The following is a 21,637-nucleotide window of genomic DNA, read 5'->3' as shown; positions in this document are numbered from 1 at the left end:
AGCCGCGGGGATCCGTGCGGAGGCCCCTCGAGGGCAGGACACCCCGCAAGGGCTGCAGGCGAAAACTTTCAGTCCTCTCGCTGCAACTCTGCGGGAAAGGCCACCCTTCCTCCGGCCCAGGCCGCGCTCTCCGGGTCCGTCCCCGGCGCCCGGCGCCCTGGCCCGGCCCCTCGCGGCCCCCGGGTGCAGGCGGCGGCGGCGGCGGCGCAGCATCTCCTCCCCGGGGCGCGCGGCAGCCTCTGGTCCCGGCGCTCGGCTGGCCCTGCGCGCGGCCCCTCCCGGCGGGGCGGGCGGGCGGGCGGGCGGCCGGGCGCGGAGCAGCCGGCGCCTCTCTGCTGCCTCTGGCGGCCGTGCGCGCCGCGTGCGGAGCCCATCCGGCGGCGGGCGCTGGGGCGCCGGCTCCTCCTCCTCGCTCTCCTCTCCCCGCCCCTCCTCCCATCCCTCCCTCCTCCCGCCCGCGTTCAGAGCACTCAATGTCGGAACGTTCCGAAGATGACGTCGGAGCGTTCTCGAATCCCGTGTCTCTCGGCTGCTGCTGCCGAAGGAACAGGGAAAAAGCAACAAGAAGGAAGAGCAATGGCGACACTGGATCGCAAAGTGCCCAGTCCGGAGGCGTTTCTGGGCAAACCCTGGTCCTCCTGGATCGACGCCGCCAAATTACACTGCTCCGACAGTAAGAACCCCACCGCCTCCTCCTCCTTTTATTATCCTGTAACCTTTCCATTCACCTAGAGCCACTGGGAAAAAGTGTGTGTGTGAGAGAGAGAGTGGCCCCCGGTGTCCTCCATGCTTCTCCCTCTCTCTCTAAATAAATACACACAGAGACAGATCATCAGTGCACAGAGAGAGGCCCTGCTGCCAGGGCTGTCTGTCTGTCTGTCTGTGCCCGGCTCCCCGTGGCAGCCCGGCTCCCCGTGGCAGCCCGCGGGGTGGGCTTTCACAGCCCCATGGTGTATCTGTTTAAAAGGCTACTCTGTTGCTGCCTGCATAGTTTTTTTGGTACCTATCTGGGCCAGGTAGATGGAAATCCGGACTTGGGAGAAAACGTCGCATTGTCAATTTTGGACAGATTTTCATATACAGTATTTATATCCATCTGTTTGCAAATAAACACTCTCCCTGCCCCCCTTGACTTTGGCTTCCCCCCCCCCTTTTTTCGCCCTTTTCCCTTATTTTCTTTTTTTCTTTTTCTTTTTCATCTGCAGATGTAGATTTAGAAGAGGCTGGAAAAGAGGGTGGAAAAAGCAGGGAGGTTATGAGGCTTAATAAAGAAGGTAAGTGGAGCTACTGGCATTTTAGTGTTAGCATGTGTGGCAGAGATCTTCACAGGATTTTCGACTATATTGTGAATTGTTCTGCTGGTTACAGAGTGACTAAGGCTTGTCAAAAATTGAGCACGCCCAGGTGTCTGCTGCTTCGCGTTAACTTCTTCCAAAGTATAAATACAACTGGGGGGTACGGAGGGGGAGACTGTTGAGGCAGAAGTTTACTGCACTTCAGTTGGAGTCCACGTTTGGACCTGCTGATGCCTATCTGCCATTCGCATTTGCAGCATCATGGCCAAAGGTGGTGGTGGTGGGGTGGGGGTGTGTGTGTGTGTCAAAATCTGTGAAATGAGGAGCGGGGCTTCCCTCACAAGCATCCCAGCCTTTCTTGTGGGTAAATACACAACAGTTTCATGAACCTCACATGGTCAGGTATTCCAGCGGCTACTTCTCCACTCTCCACGGGAAACCATTGGACATGCGAACCTTTGTAGCAAGTTACATTTGCCCACCTTGTGTTTGGTCACAGATCGTTATGTGGCCAGCAGGGTTAGGGGCATCGGTGTGTGCCGCCCCCTGGCCAGTTGCCCCTCTCTGTTTCCCCAGCCTGGAAAGGTAGTACCTGAAATGGGACACAGTGAGTAGAGAGGTCCTCCTAGACTGAGGCAGGCAAGTGAAGCCACAACCTGCTGGAACTGGGCATCAAGCACACATGGTCGTCATAAATAAATCATGTCCTGTTCATGTTTGCAAGCCTGCCATATGTAACTCTGGCCTATGGGTCCACGTGGAGCAAATCCAGAGGCCACTTTCTGCTGAACAAATGGGTGGGGTCATTTGAATTGTGATTTACTAACTGTTGTCTTAAAAACACGATTGGCTGAAGTTGGGGGTGAGAGGATGGCTCGAGGGAAAAGAAGGGGTTGGTGGGAAGTGTTGAAAGAGTTTAGCCGTAACTAGGCCACAGGAGCGTTGCTCATCCCAAATGAATGGAGATAAGGCCATTAGATTCCAAAGAATGGTCTCCCTCACACACCGGGATATCATCCTCGAAGGCAGCCAAAACCTGCTTGGAAAGATGGCACTTATTTTGTGGGTCGACACCTATGACAGTTGGTTTTCTGCACCTAATCATTTCCTGGCCATCCAGTGAGAGGAAAATGTGTGCTTCAGAAAAAATAACATGGAGGTTAAAATGCATGCATATTCAAGGACAGTTCTCTAGCATAGTGGTTCTGCTAATTAAGCACTTTGATTGGGAATGAAACCTTATTCTAAAGATGTTGCCTCTAAATATCTCACTGTGATCTTGACATATCCTTAGGATGCGCAAGGGAATGAAGTCAAGTGGACAGCTCACGAGTGGCAGCTTATTTGTGCTAAATGTTCATGAGTGTTGGCAATGGGAAGTATCACTAGAGATTGTTTTTCTTTGGAAACTCTTGAAATCTTTAAAAGCTAATGGACTCAGTTGTTAGACCACTGGCAATGGAAAGATTTCCATGAAGGAAGATGAGGTGGTGAAAACCTTTAAATTAAAGTTGAGTAAACGTTACGGTATGACACAGAATGGGCACCTCTTGGGTCTGGTGATCGATTATGACTAACACAAAACTCACATTCTGCACCCTCCTCCCTGCTTCTATTTCAAAAGACTTGTTCTCAGATTCTCTTTGCCTCGTGAGAAATGGATTCTTTTAAGGACAAATGAAAGGCTCTCCTTTCCTCAGAATTCACAAGTGGTACATTCTGCTCATTATATCCTTTGTCCTGTAAAGGTACAAAGACTTAGCTCCCAATTATATGCATTTACATTAAGGACACCGCTGTTCGGTGTAACATGCAATTGCTGAGTGCACCCAACAGCCATGTATGGACTGAAATCTCTTTGTTCATGGACCTGGTGGAGCAGACTTGGGTTAGCTATTCCTGAAGGACTTCCTGGTATATGCACACAGTTTTCTTTACAGAGAGAATACACATAAACTAAATATATACCGCCCTCCCCACAACCACCACCATGGTGAGGAATTTAAGGGTTGAGCTGGGACTCAGTCGGGTTGTTTGGTTGCCAGGGTCTCCAGAAACACTGGTTGCATTAGTCTTGCCATGGGCTTTATTGTTGGAGTCATGTAGGTGGTCTCAGGATGGATACCTGTTTGTGGATGGGTCTCTGCAGGACACAAAGTGACCGGGCGTGATTCTGTTTGTCTGCGTGTGCAAGCATACATAGATGACCATAGTACGCAGGTCTTGAGAAGAAATTTGGGTCTTAATAGCAATAAATAAGTAGCAATTGAAAATGAAAAGGATATAATCCAGATTTTGATATGATTTTTATTGCGATGAAATAAATATAATACAAAATTTACAGTTTTAACCATTTTAAAGTATACAATTCAGTAGTACTAAGTACATGCACAATGGTGTACAATAATTACCGCTATTCATTTCCCAAACTTTTTTATTATCCCAACCAGAAATCCTATACTCATTACACTGTAACTCCCCATTCCCCTCTCCCCCTCAGCCCTGGTAATCTCTATTCTATTTTCTGTCTCCATGAAGTTGCCTATTCTAAATACCATGTATAATTACATATATACATGTATATATCATGCAATATTTGTCCCTTTGTGACATGCTTATTTCTCGTAGAATAATGTTTTCATGGTTCATTCCTGTTGCAGCATGTGTCAGGATTTCATTCCTTTTTATGGCTGAATAATGTTCCATTGTGTGTATATACCATATTTTGTTTAGTCATCTATCTTTTGATGAAGATTTGGCTTGTTTCCATCTTTTAATGGTGAATAATGTTGCTGTGAGCATTGTTGTGATACGTTATTTTTTATAGATTAAGTTCATAGAAGGAAGGACTCGCAGACTTCTAAAATAACCCAATTATTGTAACATAGTTCCTTCTCCATTCCTCATTCCTTTTGTGCTTCAATTCTCCACCTACCTCAGTAGAAAGTGTTAACTGAAGGCTTTGAAATCTCAGTAATAAAGTCTTACATCAATGTTATTGTTTCATCCAAAGTTGACTAAAATGACAGTCAAGATGAATTTGGAAAATACTTTTGAACCTTTCCAAATCATCACCTGGGTTCGAAAGGTGTTGCTGATTCCAGGCTTGGATGTGGTCAGATGGGGTTATATCGAGGGCAGCCTGGCGTGGTGAAAGGAGCAGGAGAGAGGGATTGAGTCAGCTTCCTAGGTTCTCCCATATGACCTTGGGAACATTACTTCCCTTCTCTGGCCTCTTCTCTCACATGTAAAGTAAGGAAGTGGGGTTAAACATCCTCTAAGGTCCCTTTGAGACCTCTGGACCCGAGTTTCTCTGCTGAATGTGCCTACACCTCAGATATTGTCATACCAGACAGGCTGTCTTCAGAAGAAGAGAAAAACTTTAAAAAAAAAATCAAGGCCTCACATTAAAAACATCTTAAACTACTACTGGGTTTATTTTCTCATTTTATAATCCCTTGGTGGCAAAAATCACTGCATCTCAGACACAAGCATATTCTGCTGCAAATAGTTTGTGAATGGTATGTGACCTTTAGGCCTTTGGAATGACTGAGGGTTTGAGTCCAGAACCCAGGGTGATGTGTTCCCCTCATGGCGAGTGAGCTGACCTAGGTCAGCTTGGCTCAGTGAGGCACTTAAATTTCCTGAGAAGAGAGGGTCCCAGAAACCTTGTTAGCCTAATCTAAGATAAGAAATGCACTTATGATAGAGAATTCAAAGAAGGCCGTTCATCTAACTAACCTTTTATTATAATTTTCTCTCTAGCTTTGTAGGTTTATCTGAAGACTTTTTTTTTTTTCAAGCTAATTGGGAAAAAGCTCTATGATTTAGAAAGATGTTCCCCTATTCTAATTGCCTCCCCTGAACTCGTTTTTGAATCCTCACTTGAGGATATGTTTACTGATTTGAGAGCGAGAGGAAGAGAGATGGAGAGAGAGAGAGAAACATCAATGTGAGAGAAACATTGATCGGTTGCCTCCCACATGTGTCCCAACCAGGGGCTGAACCTGCAACTTAGGTATGTGCCCTAACCTGGAATCGGTCCCACAACCTTTTAGTGTACAAGATGGTGCTCCAACCAATGAGACACCCAGCCAGAGATTTTTTTTTTTTTTTCAAGAATGTCAATTTATGAGTAAGGAGCAGGGTGCATATGACTCATAAGTGTGCTGGACTATATAAAAAAGATAATAGCAGTGTTGTTGTGAGGATTAGCTGAGATAATACAGAAGGGGTTAGCACATGGTAACACTTAATGGATGTTTGCCTTTATTCTTTTTTTTATGTTATTATGGTTATCATCTTCATTTATTAAGGAAGCTAGTTCTAGGAACCTTTATTATGATAATTAATTGGGATTTTTAATCAGTGATGAATGGAAAAGATAAAATTTATCAGAAATTTCACTTTTAGAATTAATCATATTATAATTTTATAAAGGTAATGATTTTTTAAAAACCAATTTTAATGGCGTGCAGTTCCTATGTAGTCATTGGTAAGTTTTATTAAGAGCTAGAGAAAATACTTAGGCAGTTGTGGGCCTGTGGCTATGAGCGGTTTACAAAATCTTTCTAGGTCCGGGAGGTGTAAAATAATTTTTTAAATGATCAATAAATTTGTTTTGTCTGATCACTGAGAAAAGAAAATCCTTCATGGATTTTTGTTTGGGTCTTTTTGAAATCTATACTAGTTACTACGGGCATTTGTCTGTGTTTTAATGTTCCCAGATGTTTTGATTTGATGTAGGTAAACTTGTGGAATGCTTCCAATTTGAAAACTGTTCTGGAGCCAGTAAGATCTTGCTGTGACTCTAAGAGTTTGCTTTCCTCCTGAGATGCTGGTGGAATTGGGCTGGAACACTGGATGAAGCAGGGAAGGTGGGAACACATTCAGCTCAGGGTTAGGAGTCTTGCGGTTATGGCTGGATGGGAGCAAATTGGAGGAAAAGATGGCAACCGAGGAGCAAGAATGAAGTGCTCTTAGAATCCCAGCCAGGGGAGCCAGCGACAAGTGGTGGAGATTTATGGGAAACTGCGAGGGCTTCCCCTTATCGTTATACAGGCAACTCCGTTATCTATGCTAATAGAAGATGGGAAGACACCAAGTCCACAGATTACACAGATAAACCTCATCTCACCATTAATTTCAACTTCTTTTCCCATTAAGCCTACCTTCCTCCCCTTTTGCTAACAAGCCGCACATTTGTTCACTTTGACGTCTCATTATCATCTCTCTTCTCTCGCCCCAGCGTTTGGGAGGGAAGGATGGAGAGATGGGGTGGCCTAAGGGTGGGGGGAGGAACGGTAAAAAGGAGACGTAAGGGCTTGGAGAATGAGAAAGCTTTAGGGTTCCTTCCAGCTGTGGAGAAGGGGGAGTGCCATGGCCAAGACAGAAAAGCTGAGAAAGGGTTTTTTCAAAACTGTGTAGTTTTGAAAGTATAGAGCTTTAAACGAGTCTCTCTTCACATACAGGCATTTCCATGTGCCTGGGTTCTTGTGTGGAGAAAATGTGGCTCTGGCCCCTTCCAAAACAGGAAGTCAGGCAGGTTGGCCACACCCTGGGACGCTGTATGTGATGTGTTGGGTTCTCATCAGGCCTCATTCTACAAGAATAATTGTTTCATCTCTAGAAGATGGAGGCTGTTACACACCCCACTCATTTAAGTACTTCTTATTTTATAAATAATGTGCAGGTGTTACAGCATTCTGAAGGGCAGTGATCCATATCAGTTCATAAGGCGCTGCCACATTCTCTCTTTGGTGCCTGCGCAGTGGAACCATCACTGAGGCCTCTGGGTGCCTTGCTTGGGTTTTAAGACCTGCTCCTGCTTTCTTGGCCTCCGTCATACATTGAGACAGTCTCACCGTGTGCCAGCACTGGGCTAGGCCCGGGCACAGCCACAAACAGCGCAGCCTCTGCCTCGCGGCGCTTCCATGGCTGCAAAGGCAGGTGTTGGGGAGTCCTGGTGTCGCCTGGCCTGTTTTTCTCAATGGTTAGAGCTTCAGCCCTCAGACAGAAGGGTCACGGGTTCAATTCCCGGTCAAGGGCATGTACCTTGGTTGCAGGTTCAATCCCCAGTCCCGGTCAGGGCACGAGCAGGAGGCAACCAATCAATGTGTCTCTCCCATCGATTCTCTCTCTCTCTCTCTCTCTCTCTCTCTCTCTCTCTCTCTCTCTCTCTCTCCCTCCCTCTCTCTCTCTCTCCCTCTCCCTCTCCCCCTCACCCTTTCCTTCCACTCTTTCTAAAAACAATGGGGCAGGGGAGGGGGGGGGAGATATCCTCACTCTTCAGGTGAAGATTAAAAAAAAAAAAAGTCCTGGCGTCTGGAGAGTACTCTGAAAGGGGCAACGGGGTGCTATTAGAAGGCGTGGCAGGGGGACCTAATTTAGGTTAGGGGCTCAGTGAAGGCCTTCCCGAGGAAATTTTATTTACACTGAAACCTGCAGGATGAATGGAAGTTATCTGTGTGCAGGGCTGGGCAGGTGGGAATTAAAGGAAACAACATGTGTGAAGGCCCAAAGTGTGAGAGAATATAGAATGTTCTAGAAATGAGAGTCTGTGTTGCTTAGAGTGAAGATAGCAAAGCAGAGAGGGTAGTATAAACGTGCCCAGCATGGCAGTGCTGCTTGTGGCAGGGGACTGTCCTGTGCATGGTAAGATGTTTAGCAGCATCTCTAGTCTCTACCAGTGGATTCCAGAGGCCCCTCCCCGCCCCCTCCCCCTCCCCCTCCCCCAATATGAAACAACCAAAAATGTGTCCATACATTGCTTAGACCCCTCAGGGAGCAAAGGGACCCTGATAGAGAATCACTGGTATAGGCGAAGCTGGAAAGGCAAGAACACAAGAAAAATACACTAAGATATTCATGGAAATATTCTGCAACTATCTGTCTTTGTCTAAGGCCTTCATTCCAGGTAGGTCGGCCCTACTGAATGCTCAGCAGACATATACGCAGCTGTCCCCTGGCGCTGGGCTGCATTTGGGAGGATCTAAAGAGAGAGAGAGACTCCGTCCCTCAAAGAACCGTCCAAAGGTTTGCCAGGTGACTCCTCCAAACCTTCAGCTCTATTCTGCAGAAAATGGGGACAGGTTACCCTATTCTGCAGAAAATGAGCTTCCGGTTCTAATTCTGGGTGGCCCATCCTCCCTCGCTGTGCGTAGAGGAGACCCCGAAACATTGATTCTGATAATGATGCCATTTATTGTACAGTGGCCCCTGATGTCATGAGTACCACACGGTGAATCATGAAGGATTTCAGTTTAAAGTCAGGCTGGAAATACTACTATTGGCGTTCTGTGCAGTGTGATTACCCATGGGCCTTGTCTGAAGTGGGGGTGCACGTGACAGAGCAAAGGGGCTGGTTTCAGGGTTCCCGTGTTATGGATTAGAAAATAGGAAGGGCAGAGGAGGGTCTGATTCCTGGGGCTCCTGACCTGTGCCACGTGGTCCGTGGCATTAGGACTGCACGGCCGTGTTCACGCAAGGCCGGCGTCCACAGAGCCTTGCTGTCTCTGCTTCCGAATTAACTTAGGAAAGTTAGGCAGACTTGGCTACTGTGTGGTGACCTGTGTACGTCATGTTTATATCTTTTGGGCTAACCTTCTGTTCATGGTGCTTTGATTAATTCGTGACATCCTTCAGGTGTAGACATAAATGTATTAGCAGACATGCTGAGACCCTGTCTGGTCAAATCCCTTTCGTCCTAGGACCCCAAGTTCCGAGGTGGCCTCGTGTCACACCTGGAAACTACAGTCCTTTAGTGACTGCAGTGAGAGTGATGTCACCAAGATGGTGATGTAGGTCATTCTTGGCTTTGCTCTTCCTCACAAGAAGAACAGCTAACAATTATTTACAGACAGGAAACCACTGAGAAAATCCTAGAATAAGCGGGGGAGGCTGAAGCACCCCACCCCAGACCACAGAGGCAGAGGCAGATGGCATTTGAAGGGTAAGAGGAGCAGCCACACACTGACAGCTGCCCCTACCTGAGGCCGCGCAGCACCACACTGGCAGACCTCCCCTGGGCCTACGCTTCTTCCAGCGGCAAAAGAGAGCCCGAGGGGGAGCCTCCAGGGTGTGGGGTGCTTCTTGCAAGTCCACACTTGGTCTTGCCTCAGGGGGCCCGGGGTAGTGGGGCAGAGTGGGGGAGGGAGTCGGCAGGACTGGACCACAGGAGTCTGCTTGTGACTGAAGTGATCAAATGGAGCTATGATGGAGAGGGGAGAAGGTTGGCCAAGGGTTGGCCTTTTTTTGAGTTGCAGAAACTGAATATCAAAAAGCTGGCTTTCCCCACCACCACCACACGTAAATAAATAAATAGATAAAGGAAATGGACTTCCACATCTTTCTCTCCTAAAACGCTTGGTGCGATGACCTGCCCCTGGTGGGCTCCCGGCGAAGGCTCTTTGGCTGGCTCTCTCCTGCTCCTCCGTGGGGGAGCTCAGATTGGCCGCTTCAGCCACTGGGACCTGGATTTGGACCCTGAGGCTCTTCAACTAATGATGGGAGCCCAGGAAATCCCTTCCTGCAAGTGGGCTGAGGCGGAGGATGCTTGCCAATCAGGGGCTAGACGTGATTCCCCCAGTTCCCCCAGTAAAGCTGGAATTCTGCTGTGGAGAAAGTTTTTGTTTTCATGTAGATGCTTTATCCTTATACCTGTGGTTTCATAACACAATTCTGCTTCCCAATTTTAGGGATCAGGTGCTAAAAGAAAAAATAAAAGGAAACCAAATAAATACTCTCCAGGGCCGGACAAAGCGACACTAGGTCACCATAGTGGGGAAGAGAAAAGGGACTCGGGATGGGCTCTTGGAACCTAGGTACCTGCTCTGTGAAGCTAATTGTGGTTCTCGGAACATTAATAGAGCAACGACACCTTCAGCTGGGGGTTGACAGGGGCCGGGGTTGCTGTGTGACCCTAACACAGTAACCACAATTTACCAGTAGGTCATGGAGTCTTGGGGTGGGGCCAAGCTGGGGAGACAGGACACCCAACTGATGACACTAACCAGGGTATGGAACATGGTTGAGACACATTCCTAGTTTGGTCCTATCAGACCAAGGTGGTGCCTGACTCTTTTTAAGAGTGTATTGGACTACAAGAGGGCAAATACTGTATGATTCCACTTATATGAGGTTCCTAGAATGGTAAAATTCGTAGAGACAGAGAGTCAAATGGTAATTGTCAAGGTCTGGGGGCCGGGGAAGTGGAGAATTGGTGTTCAATCGGTACAGAGTTCTAGTTGGGAAAGATGAACAAGTGCTGCAGGTGGATGAACTCTAAAAATGGTGGAAAAGGTCAATTTTATGTATATTTTACCACAAAGTGCATTGACATCGCAGACTTGGAAGCTTCATGGAGCGTTATTTAAATCCTGACGCGGCCGTTTACTGCCTGCGTAGTGAGAAGTAAGAAGAGACAACTTTTCTGAGCCTCAGTTTCCTCGTTTTTAGAATCGTGGTAATAGTAGCTCTCAGGGTTGTTGTGAAAATAAACGGGGTACTATCTGGCATAGCGTAGGCGCTCAGAAACGTGAGCTTTGGTGATGACGGTTGTTACTTTTACCAGGCACTGGGTACCACTTCCCTTAGGAGAGCTGCCACTTTGAGGGGACAGAGGACACCGTTCCTGCTCCAGGAGGATGCCTGCGTGTGACTGAGCATCTTTGCTCAGCATTCTGTCCCTGGTTCTTTCAGGATGCCAGGAGTGAAATCACAAGGAGTGGGACCCAGGTCCCTGTGCTGTTAGCAAGAGTGAATCAGTTTCAGGTTTCCAAAGTGTGGCCATGTGGGTGGCCCTGCGTTGCAATCGCCTGAGTACTTAGCACCTGAGGCTGCAGTCACGCTGAGTCAGGACTGGGGCTGGGGCACAGGAACAGGCGTTTTGAACAGGCTCCCCAGGTGGCTCTGCTGGTTCCTGGACTTTGAGAACCACTGTCCCCTGGATACAGTAGTGACTCTCAGCCCGGCCCACCTTGAGAGTCCTTTGTGAAGCTTTTCTTAAATGTGGAGACACAGGGCCCACTCCTAGAGGTTTGGATTCCATAGGCCCAGTTTAAGGGGTTCCGGGGAACTGCTTGTATGATTTTTTTAAAAATAAAAATCCTAGCTGCCGTTTACTGGGCAGTGCCTAGTTTCTAAGCACAGAGCTAAATGTGCATTTTCTCACTTAATCCTAGGAGCCAATTCCTATTATCAACCACCTTTTAGAGGCTAGGAAGCTGAGGCTCAGAGAGGTACCTAAGGTGATACAGCTGGGATGCAGAAGACCTGAGATGTGAACCCAGAGGCAGGCTGATTCCAGAGGCTGTACTCTCAATGACTGTCTCATAATGTCATCTGAGGAGCAGGGTGGGGACTGAGGTGAGGCAGGTGGGGCACCCAGGACACACATTTAAGGACGTGCATGCGCAGGCTCCTATAGGTGCTGCGTGAGGGCCTCCTTAAATGTTGCACCCAGGGCGCCTCGCTTGCCTCAGCCAAGTACCAGCCCTGCCTAAGACAGCATGTTCTTTAAGCAAAATGGTTCCAGTTTCTCCCCCTCCTGTGCTTAAGCCAGTGGCCTGCTGATCGGGCCCCTGGCCTCCCCCTCAGTGAAATGCTTTCTCATCCCAGGGCTCCAGCATGGGGTCAGAGTCCTGGCCTCAGGGAAATCTGAGGAGCCGACTCAAACTGTTCCTTTTTGGGAGAAGGTGTTAGCAAGGACGGTTGCCAAGCAACTCCAGGGGCATCTATCTACAGTGATGATTTCTCTCTTTTTCCCTTTTGAACACCTTCTAGGCCGCCTGTCAGTTTCCCTCCTGGCATTGGGATCGGTAGTGTTTTCATAAAGGGTGTGCTCCTTTGGGTGATGGAGTGGAGAGAGCTTGCCAATACCCGCAGCAGCTCAGCCGGGCCCTTTTGAAGGGCCTGTGCACCTGCTAAGTGGGTGTGAAAGACCTTTCCCTTCTTCAGCCACAGCGATGCCCTACTTGCCACTGGCTCTGAGGGGCAGTGACAAAGAGGAGTCTTTGATTCAGATGCTGCGAAAGACACAGAATGCATCTCCCACATGCCGATGGGGGGTGTGGTCATGTTGGGTTCATGACTTTGGATTTAATCTTCTCTCCATTAACCAGTGCTCTTAGAATTTCCTATTCCATAATCTGGCTGGTCTGGAGGAGCTGGTGTTTCTCTCTCTCTCTCTCTCTCTCTCTCTCTCTCTCTCTCTCTCTCTCTAGCTTCAGAGACCAGGGCAGCCCTTGACATGTGTTTCCTCTTCAGCACTATCCCCTCTCCTACTGCCTCGTCAGTATGGGGTTTCTTTGACAGGCCCAGACCCCTTGGTCTGCTGGCTGGTATTGTGATCCTTCCAGTGAGGGCCAAGGGCTGCGGGCTGGAGCACCCTTCACAGGTGACAATCTGCCCAGACTGGCGGGAAGAAAGGAAAATACCAGGAACGTGAAACTGCTCACATTTGGGTGAGGTTGGCTCCATGCGGCCTACCCCCCAATATCAGCCCTGCTGGCCAGTCCCCAGACTCCAGGCTGCTGGTCCCTTCCTCACCATCTTCCCCAGCGACAGGGCAAGACCCAAAGAGAACGTGGAACTCCCCTGAGCCCTGCCACTTTCAGAGGCTCAGACCAAACACTTACTAGCCAGAGACGTTTGAAAATAGAGATCTGCCCTGTTTTATGCAAACCCAATATGTAACAGTCCAGCCTTAGACAGATGAAGAGGCTATTTGCTTTCCAAATGTACTTTTTGAGGTTTTCATGAAGTAGTAGACTGCCCTAGAGCTTTTGGAAAACCATATTTTCTTTACCAAAGTTTGGGTGACACGCAGTTTTAGGCCCCTTCTGCCAGCTTCTCCCAGCTCCCTCCCCCTCCTCCCTCCAGTTTGCCCTGTCAGCTCACCCCTGCTCCTTGCTTACACCTGAGACAGTTCAGTCCTGTGTGGTGATTCCACATGTCTGCCTCCAGACCTGACCGCTTCTACACAGAGTGCTCGGCTCAGCCTCTGGTGTATTGCATCTTGACAGCCCCTCGTGGGTGTCCTTACTGCACCCCCACACACTGCTAGACCAAGTGCAAGTGCAAAGCCTTCTTTGATTCTTCCCTTACCCACTCTCTTTAGGAAGGTTTCCCCTCCCCCTCTGTCTTAAGAGCAGTTCTCAGCACCTCTCCATTTCTTTCCATCCCTCAGCCCCCATCCCAAGCGAGCCTGCCTCATAGCCTACCTAGATTTTTTTTAAAAATATATTTTTATTGATTTCAGAGAGAAAGGGAGAGGGAGAGAGAGATGGAAATATCAACGATGGGAGAGAATCATTGATTGGCTGCCTCCTGCACGTCCCCCCACTGGGATCGAGCCCACAACCCGGGCATGTGCCCTGACCTGGTTCATAGTTTGATGTTCAACCACTGAGCCATACCAGCCAGGCCTAGATTTTACAATAACTGCTTAATTGGTGTGAAAGACCTATCCTTTCTTCAGCCACAGCGATGCCCTACTTGTCACTGGCTCTGAGGGGCAGCGACAAAGATTCTTTGATTCGAATGGCTGAGAAAGACACAGAAAGCATCTCCCACCTACCGACAGGTGATGTGGTCATGCTGGTTCCATCTTCCCCTCACACCACGTCAGAATTAATCTCCCGAAAAGTCACATTTTATCAGATTGTTCCTTAAGTGCAAACCTTTCATCACTTCCCCATCCAGCACATTTCATGCAGTAGCCCAGGTCCTCTGTGGCTCAGTCCTTCCAAGCCCACACAGGCATTGCCCTTTGGACGAGCCCTGTTCCTCCCGGTCCCAATCTCTGCCTCTCTAGGGACCTCTGCCTCTAGTGTCGCCCTCTCAAGCGAATGCCTCTCATTCTGCAGGGCTCGGGCCGCATTCACTCTCTGAGGAAACCCTCCCCACCCTCTCAGGCTGCACACCCTGGGCCTCCTCTGGACTTCCTACTGCTGGCTGTACCTACCATGCACTCTGGCCCCTGAATCTTACCCTTCATGGCCAATCCATTTGTTTACCTGGTGTCTTACTTTCCCAACTGTATTATGAATCTTGTAGAGGTGGGTGTGAGGGAATCATATCTTCCCTTTTTCTTTCCTGAGTTATTTTTCAATCAGTAGAGTGTTACACTTTGGCTAGGCATCCAATTTTTCAGGTGTATGTCCTCATATACCTGTATTTTCATTTCTTTTTAAATCGTGGTAAAATACAAATAACATTTTTTATTGTCAGTATTACATATGTCCCCTGTTTTCACCTCTTTTGCCCCCCTCCAACCAACCCCCACACCACCCCAGGCCTTCCCCACACTATTGTCTGTGTCCATGGGTTATGCCTATATGCGTCGATGTTCTTTGGTTAATCCCCTCTCCGCCGCCCCCACCCTCTCCTCCCACCTCCTTCTGAGATCTGCCATTCTGTTCCATGTATCCAGGTCTCTGGACCTATTTTGTTCATTAGTTTGTTTTCTTCATTAGATTCCACACGTAGGTGAGATCATGTGATATTTGTCTTTCTTTAACTGGATTACTTCGCTTAGCATAATAATTTCCAGATCCATACATGCTATCCCAAAGGGTAAGAGTTCCTTCTTTAAACATAGTATTCCATTGTGTAAATGTACCACATCTTTTTTATCTACTAATCTACTGATGGGCACTTGCGCTATATCCAGAATTTAGTTATTGTAAATAGCACTGCTATGAACATACCAGTTGGGGTGCATATATACTTTCTGATTGGTGTTCCGGGACTCTTAGGATATATTCCCAGAAGTGGGATTGCTACGTCAATCAGCAGTTCCATTTTTAATTTTTTGAGAAGCTCCATTCAGTTTCCCATAGGCTGCCCCAGTCTGCATTCCCACCAGCAGTGCACCAGGGTTCCCTTTTCTCCACATCCTCGCCAGCACTTGTTGTTTGTTGATTTTATTGATAGTAGCCATTCTGGCAGGTGTGAGGTGATACCTCATTATTGTTTTAATTGCTTATTTCTGATGATTAGTGACATTGAACTTTTTTTTTTCATATATGTATTGGCCATCTGTATTTTTTTTTTTTTATTGTCTGTATGTCCTCTTTGGAAAAGTATCTATTTAGATCCTTTGCCCAATTTTAAATTGGATTATTTGTCTTCGTGGTGTTGAGTTGTATGTGTTCTTTGTATATTTTGGAAATTAACCCCTTCTCAGTTGTACCCATTGGCAAATGTGTTCTCCCATACAGTGGGGTCCCTTTGCATTTTGTTGATGGTTTCTTTTGCTGTGCAGAAGCTTTTTAATCCGATGAAGCCCCATTTGTTCATTTTTTCCTTTGTTTGCCTTGTCCTGGGAGACATCCTATCCATTTTTAAGGGTTGAGTTTAATAGTGTTAAGTACATTCACATTGTTGTGCAATCCATTTCCAGAACTGTTTTCCTCTTGTAAAACTGAAACTGTATCCTTTAAACAACTCTACATTTGTAAGTATTTTCATTTTAAAAGCAGTCTGGAAATGACCTATGTATGAGTTTCTTTGACTTATCACCTAATGTTTTAAAGTTGTTGAGATTCTAAGAACTGGCAGGACTCCTGAAGTTTCTGTTCAGGTGGATATTTGAAGCCACAATGCAAAAAGGCGCAGCTCAGTTTAGGATGTTGCAGCTCTGGGATCCCTTAGGGCTTCCTACCTAGGCAGTGAAGTCAGTGGAAAAGTGCGAAATTCGGGGCCCAAAGTCACAGACACCTTTGAGCAGCCTAAAGTTGCACAGTTCAGATTTGGTGGTAACCCCACATTGCACCCTTGTTTCTTTTTGGCCCCTCATCTTAATGTTAACTTAAAAGGTTCTCACACATATAAAAACGTTGGAATAATAGTACCATGGTCATTCATATATGCACCACTGAGAGTTACAAATTAGTTCACAGTTCATCTTATTTGCCTTCTTACAAAGATACATATTTTGTACCGTTCGAAACTAGGTTGTAGACATCATGACATTTCACTTCTAAATATTTAGCATTTTGACACATACTGGTTGTGTATCCTTGAGCTATTCAAGTTCTCAGAGCCTCATCTTATATAAATATGTATGTATGTTTTTGCTGAACCATTGGGAAGGAAGCCACAGATAGTGTGACACTTCACCCCTAAGTTCTTCACTCAGCATGCATCTCCTAAAATAAGAGCGTTTTCCTGTGTAATTGTAATACCAGTCCCCTAATAACATCTACTATCAAGTTCCTATTCAAATTTCTCCTGTTGTCACTCCCAAAAAAGTGTATAGCTGCTTTTTCCATGGCTGCTTTTTCATACACACACACATATAACCAGGATCCTACCAAGATTTATGCATTACATTTGGTTGTTATGCCTCTTGTGCCAATTTTAATCTAGAACAGTGCCCCCTGTATGTGTGTATACAGTATACATATATGTATACATATATTTTTGCATGTACATATATATAAAACATTTAAAATGCTTCACATTCTGACCTGTCTGATCACTTGCTCATGGTGTCATTCACCTTCTTTTTCTATGCCCTGTTTTTCCTCCATACTGGAAGTTAGAGCTAAAGTCTCAGATTCAGGCTCAGCATCTTGGCAAGAATACCTCCCGGGTAATTCTGAGCACTTCATCAAGCATCTCATCAGGGGGCACATGATGTCAGGGAGGCCCATTATTAGGTATCGATCACTCAGTGAGGTGGTGACCACCTCTCTCCATCGTAGATATGTTTTCTTTCTTCAATTAGCACATCATTCTGTGGGTGATGCTTTAAAACCAAGTGAATACCAACAAGACATTTTATGGAATTGTCTTGGTATTTATTGGTGATCTTTGCCTGGGTCAGTTATTTCTTTGGGGGGTTGTAGAATGGTCATATTCACATTATGCTAATCTGATCTACATTTATTAGCTGACATTCATCTATAAAGGAGACCTCTTTCTCATCAACAGGGAATGAACTATTAAATGCCTCCTACAAAAGCAGAGCAACCCAGCTGGGGTGGCTAAGTGGTTGAGCGTCAACCTGTGAACCAGGAGGTCACTGCCTGGGCTGCAGGCTCGATCCCCAGTGAGGGGCATCCAGAAGGCAGCTGATCAATGATTCTCCCTCATCGTTGGTGTTTCCCTGAAATCAGTAAAAAGATGTGTGTTTTTTAAAGCAGAGCAAAGTTTTTCCTCCAATTAGCAATTTTCAGAGCAAGGAATTGAACATCCATGATTTAAGCTAAGGAGGAGCAAGGGCAAGGAGTGGGCACTTTTCGATAAGATGCAAGTACAGTGTGACAGCCCATCATTCATGAAAATTCTAGATAGAGTGAGCTCTGCAATGCAAACATCAGAAGTAAAGTGTGACCACATCTTGGTTGATAGAACATGAGTTTAAAAATATTAAGAAACACTGTCCCACACACTCAAGTACCCTCTTCTTTAATTTGGGGAAGAAAGGAGATAATTACACTTAAAATAATCCTTCTTCCACCTGCCAACCGGAGGTCAGCATTTAGCTGGGCCCAGTAAACTGCTAGAGTTAAATTGCAAACCAGGATGACTGATGCCCCTCCACAGATTATAAAGCTAGAACCATGCTTCCTGTATCACAGGCTCACCGTGCTTCCTGTATCACAGGTTCACCATGCTTCCTGTATCACAGGCTCACCGTGCTTCCTGTATCACAGGCTCACCGTGCTTCCTGTATCACAGGCTCACCGAGCTTCCTGTATCACAGGCTTATTGTGTTTCCTGTATCACAGGCTCACCGAGCTTCCTGTATCACAGGCTTATTGTGTTTCCTGTATCACAGGCTCACCATGCTTCCTGTATCACAGGCTCACCGAGCTTCCTGTATCACAGGCTCACCATGCTTCCTGTATCACAGGCTCACCATGCTTCCTGTATCACAGGCTCATTGTGCTTCCTGTATCACAGGCTCACCGTGCTTCCTGTATCACAGGCTCACCGTGCTTCCTGTATCACAGGCTTATTGTGTTTCCTGTATCACAGGCTTATTGTGTTTCCTGTATCACAGGCTTATTGTGTTTCCTGTATCACAGGCTCATTGTGCTTCCTGTATCACAGGTTCATTAGAAAGTGGCCAACCGCCAAGGTACTGGGCTGGGCTCTGTGCAGGATGTTAAGGTGGAATAGCATCCCGGGCCCTGCCCTCCAACTGGAAACTCAGGAACTCTCCCAGGCAGCAGGCTAGAAGCTCTGATGCCACCTAGAGACTTCAGTATGGCTTGAATGCCCTGGGGCTCAGGGAAGGAAGAGATTTCGGTTGCCCGTCTACAAGACCTTTGACCTGAGGACAGGGGCTCTTAAGTTTGTGGTTCTACCTGGAGCACAGTGAAGGGTATATAATTGGAGCCAAGTTAATGTTTGATGAATGAATGAATGAATGAATGAATGAATGCTACGCCACAGATGGTTAGGATTTGACATTGAGCGCTTGACAGAGAGAGAATGGCATAAAGTAAAGGCTATGAGTTCCCCAAAAAGTCGCTTTTGGAAAAAGGAGTTAGAATGAGTCCCAGATCTGCCATTAATGCCAAAGAGAACCAGTTCATAATTTATTTCAGTTGTACACCTACTTGATACCAACACAATTGAGGTTTTTTTTGTTTTTGTTTTTGTTTTTTATAAAGAAGAGTTTTCAGGCAACAGTCTCCTTTTTTGTATGATAATGTGTGTGTGTGTGTGTGTGTGTGTGTGTGTGTGTTTTGCTGTTTCATTGTGCTGGGGGGAGAGTTATTCTCTTTTCTCTCTTTCTCTCTCTGAAGTATATCTGCATACACACAGTTTTAGGTCTTGCTGCCCAATTAATTTGTAACTTCTTTTTTTATCACAATCGTTGTGCTAGTAAATGTTTAACAACTCCCTCTCTAAATAAATTTACACAGAGATACTTTTATTATACATTTTACTCTTAAAGGGCTGTTTAGCATGTAATTTACAAATAATAAAATATTTAATACTCCTTATTGCAAAATTTCACATAGTCCGTTAATTCTCACAGAATGCTTTTGTTAAATTTTGCCAAATCTTCTATCCCTGATCAACCTGAGACTGAAATTGACAAACAGGTGTCAATCCAATATAAGTGTTAGTTGATATTTTCATTTAAGTCGGCGAGTAAGACGAAAATGGAAGAACAAAGAGATATGTTAGAACCATCACTCAATTGTTGGTGATGAGAGCAAAGGCCTTGCTAAATTGGATAATAGTTTTCAAATACCAAAAAATATATCCTCATTTTTTGCATTATTCACAATACAGCTATGGACGTGATATAGTTTTAATTCTGCATTACTAAAATTTTCTCCATCCCTTTCTTAAATCTAGACAATAAAAAAAAATAATAAATCAATCCCTGGCTTATCACATTTGGTGATTTCTGTAGTATAAGGTCTCCCACCACCACATTTCAAGTGCCCCTTATTCTGTCACTGAAGAGATGCGCATAAGAACACTGTTGTTTTTGTTGTTAGTGGTGTTTTTAAAAAAATATTTTTATTGAATTCAGAGCAGAAGGGAGAGGGAGAAGCATCAATTATAGAAGCATCAATAATGAGAGAGAATCATTGACTGCCTGCCTCCTGCACGCTTCCTACCGGGCATCCATCCCACAATCCAGGCATGTGCCCTTGACCGCGAATCGAATAGCCACCTCCTGGTTCATAGGTCGACACTCAACCACTGAGCCACACCAGCCGGGCAAGAACACTGTTACATCGGATTTCTACCATACAAGTACAATAGATATAAATAACCCCAAGAGCAGTAGTCAGCAAACTGTGGCCCACGGATAAAAGCTGCATGTCACCCCTATTTGTAAATAACGTTTTCTTGGGACACGGCCACGTTCATTCATTCTGTATTGTCTCTGGTTACTTGTGCACTGCAAGGCCAGGGCGTAGGGTCTGAGACAAAGACACTCAAAACCTGAAATATTTGCTCCCTGATCCTTTCTAGAAAAAGTTGCCAACCCTTGCTCAAAGCATCGATGATAATAAAATACAGGAAGACAGGTAGGACGTGATAAGTCTTGAGTATTCTTTTCTAATAGAATACATTTCATTGTAGCTATAGCAAATAACATTTAATAATTTATTGATTGGCTCACCAAATTCCTGAAAATTTAACAGTTGGCTCTCGCGAGCCTGTACAGGGCAGCTCCAGGTCCCCCCCCTGCTGTGGTTTGGGGCTTCAGCTTTTAGGGCCAAAAAATAAAGCTGCCACGGTTAGGAGGAAGCAGCTGACGATACCAGATTGGAAGGGGAGCCGTAATAAGAAGGATTTGAACTACTTGAAATTGTGGTCTAATTGTCCATAGAAATCAGAAGAAAGCATTTTTGAGGTTAGTTTTCATATAATGTTGTGTTTTTCCCCCCCTCTTAGGGCCTGTGGTTTGTTTTGGTTTTTCAAATGAGATTTCTGCAGAGCTCATTTAAAAACTCAGTACAGGATGGGTTTCTTACCGAATTTTGCAAGCATCTGTCTCCAGCCCACGGAGCCCCTGACAGCTGCCCAGCAGCGTTCAGTGCTTTCCCAGAGGTTGTGTGTCCCCAGAAAGGCCCACTTCCTGTCTCTGGCCGTGAGCGAGAGGAGAGGTGGTCCCACCGGTTGCGTTGTGCAGGGGTTTTCCTAGTTGCCATTTCCTGCCAGTTGCCTTTGAATGGATTACAGATGGTCAGAAAAAGACTTCTTGGCACAGCGAGAGGGCCGGTCTCCAGGGGACGGATTTATAACAGGATGTCAGTTTATGCCTCCCCAGATTGGGCCTGGCTGCCTGTGGGGACAGAAGGAGAGGGTGAGGAGTGGGGGAAGTGGGGACGGGGTCTGTGGGTGGAGGAAACGGGCAGCAGGGAAAAGATGTTTCCATTTATGTGACACCTTTCCTCCCGTGGGGTCTCAAACTGCCACCGTCCAAAGGCGCGCGGCCCTCGGGGGATGCTGTGGCGGGAGATTAGGTGTTGAGGTAATGTTGTGGGTGCCTCCAGCCCCTATGGGAAGTATAAAACATCCTCATCTTTTCAAAGTGAGGAGAAGACAGGTGCGGCTCTTTCCTTCTTCTTTTTTTTTTTTTTTAAGAAAATAACATAATTTGTAAACTTTTAAAGATATAACATAAAATTTATTATTTTTTAACCATTTTTAAGTATTCAACTCAGTGGCACTAAATGCACAATGTTGTGCCACCATAGCCGCTGTCCGTTTCCAGAAGGTTCCTAACATCCCAAACAGGAACTCTGTACCCATTAAACAATAACTCCCCACTTCCCCGCCCCTCGCCCTCTGCCTTCTGTCTCTAGGAATTTGCCTAGTCTAGGGACCTCAGGTCAGTGGAATCATACAGG

General features: G+C 46.2%; 1 protein-coding gene across 4 annotated transcripts in view; it reads left to right on the top strand.

Annotated features, from left to right (window-relative positions):
* Nucleotides 1-492: 492 nt before the first annotated feature.
* Nucleotides 493-21,637, top strand: part of ATXN7L1 (ataxin 7 like 1) — a gene marked incomplete at its 5' end in the record, with an annotated part of 224,256 nt that continues 203,111 nt past the window's right edge. For all 4 annotated transcript variants that reach the window (XM_081101954.1, XM_081101952.1, XM_081101951.1 and 1 more), the window contains 2 exons: nt 493-673; nt 1,206-1,274. In XM_081101954.1, the coding sequence (XP_080958080.1) occupies nt 493-673; nt 1,206-1,274 (250 nt within the window). The remainder of the gene's footprint in view (nt 674-1,205; nt 1,275-21,637) is intronic.

This window comes from Myotis nattereri (genome assembly GCF_964212035.1).
Source record: "Myotis nattereri genome assembly, chromosome: 11".
NCBI classification, from domain to species: Eukaryota; Metazoa; Chordata; class Mammalia; order Chiroptera; family Vespertilionidae; genus Myotis; species Myotis nattereri.
Note: the sequence above shows the minus strand (reverse complement) of the source record. Positions and strands in the feature narration are given on the sequence as shown.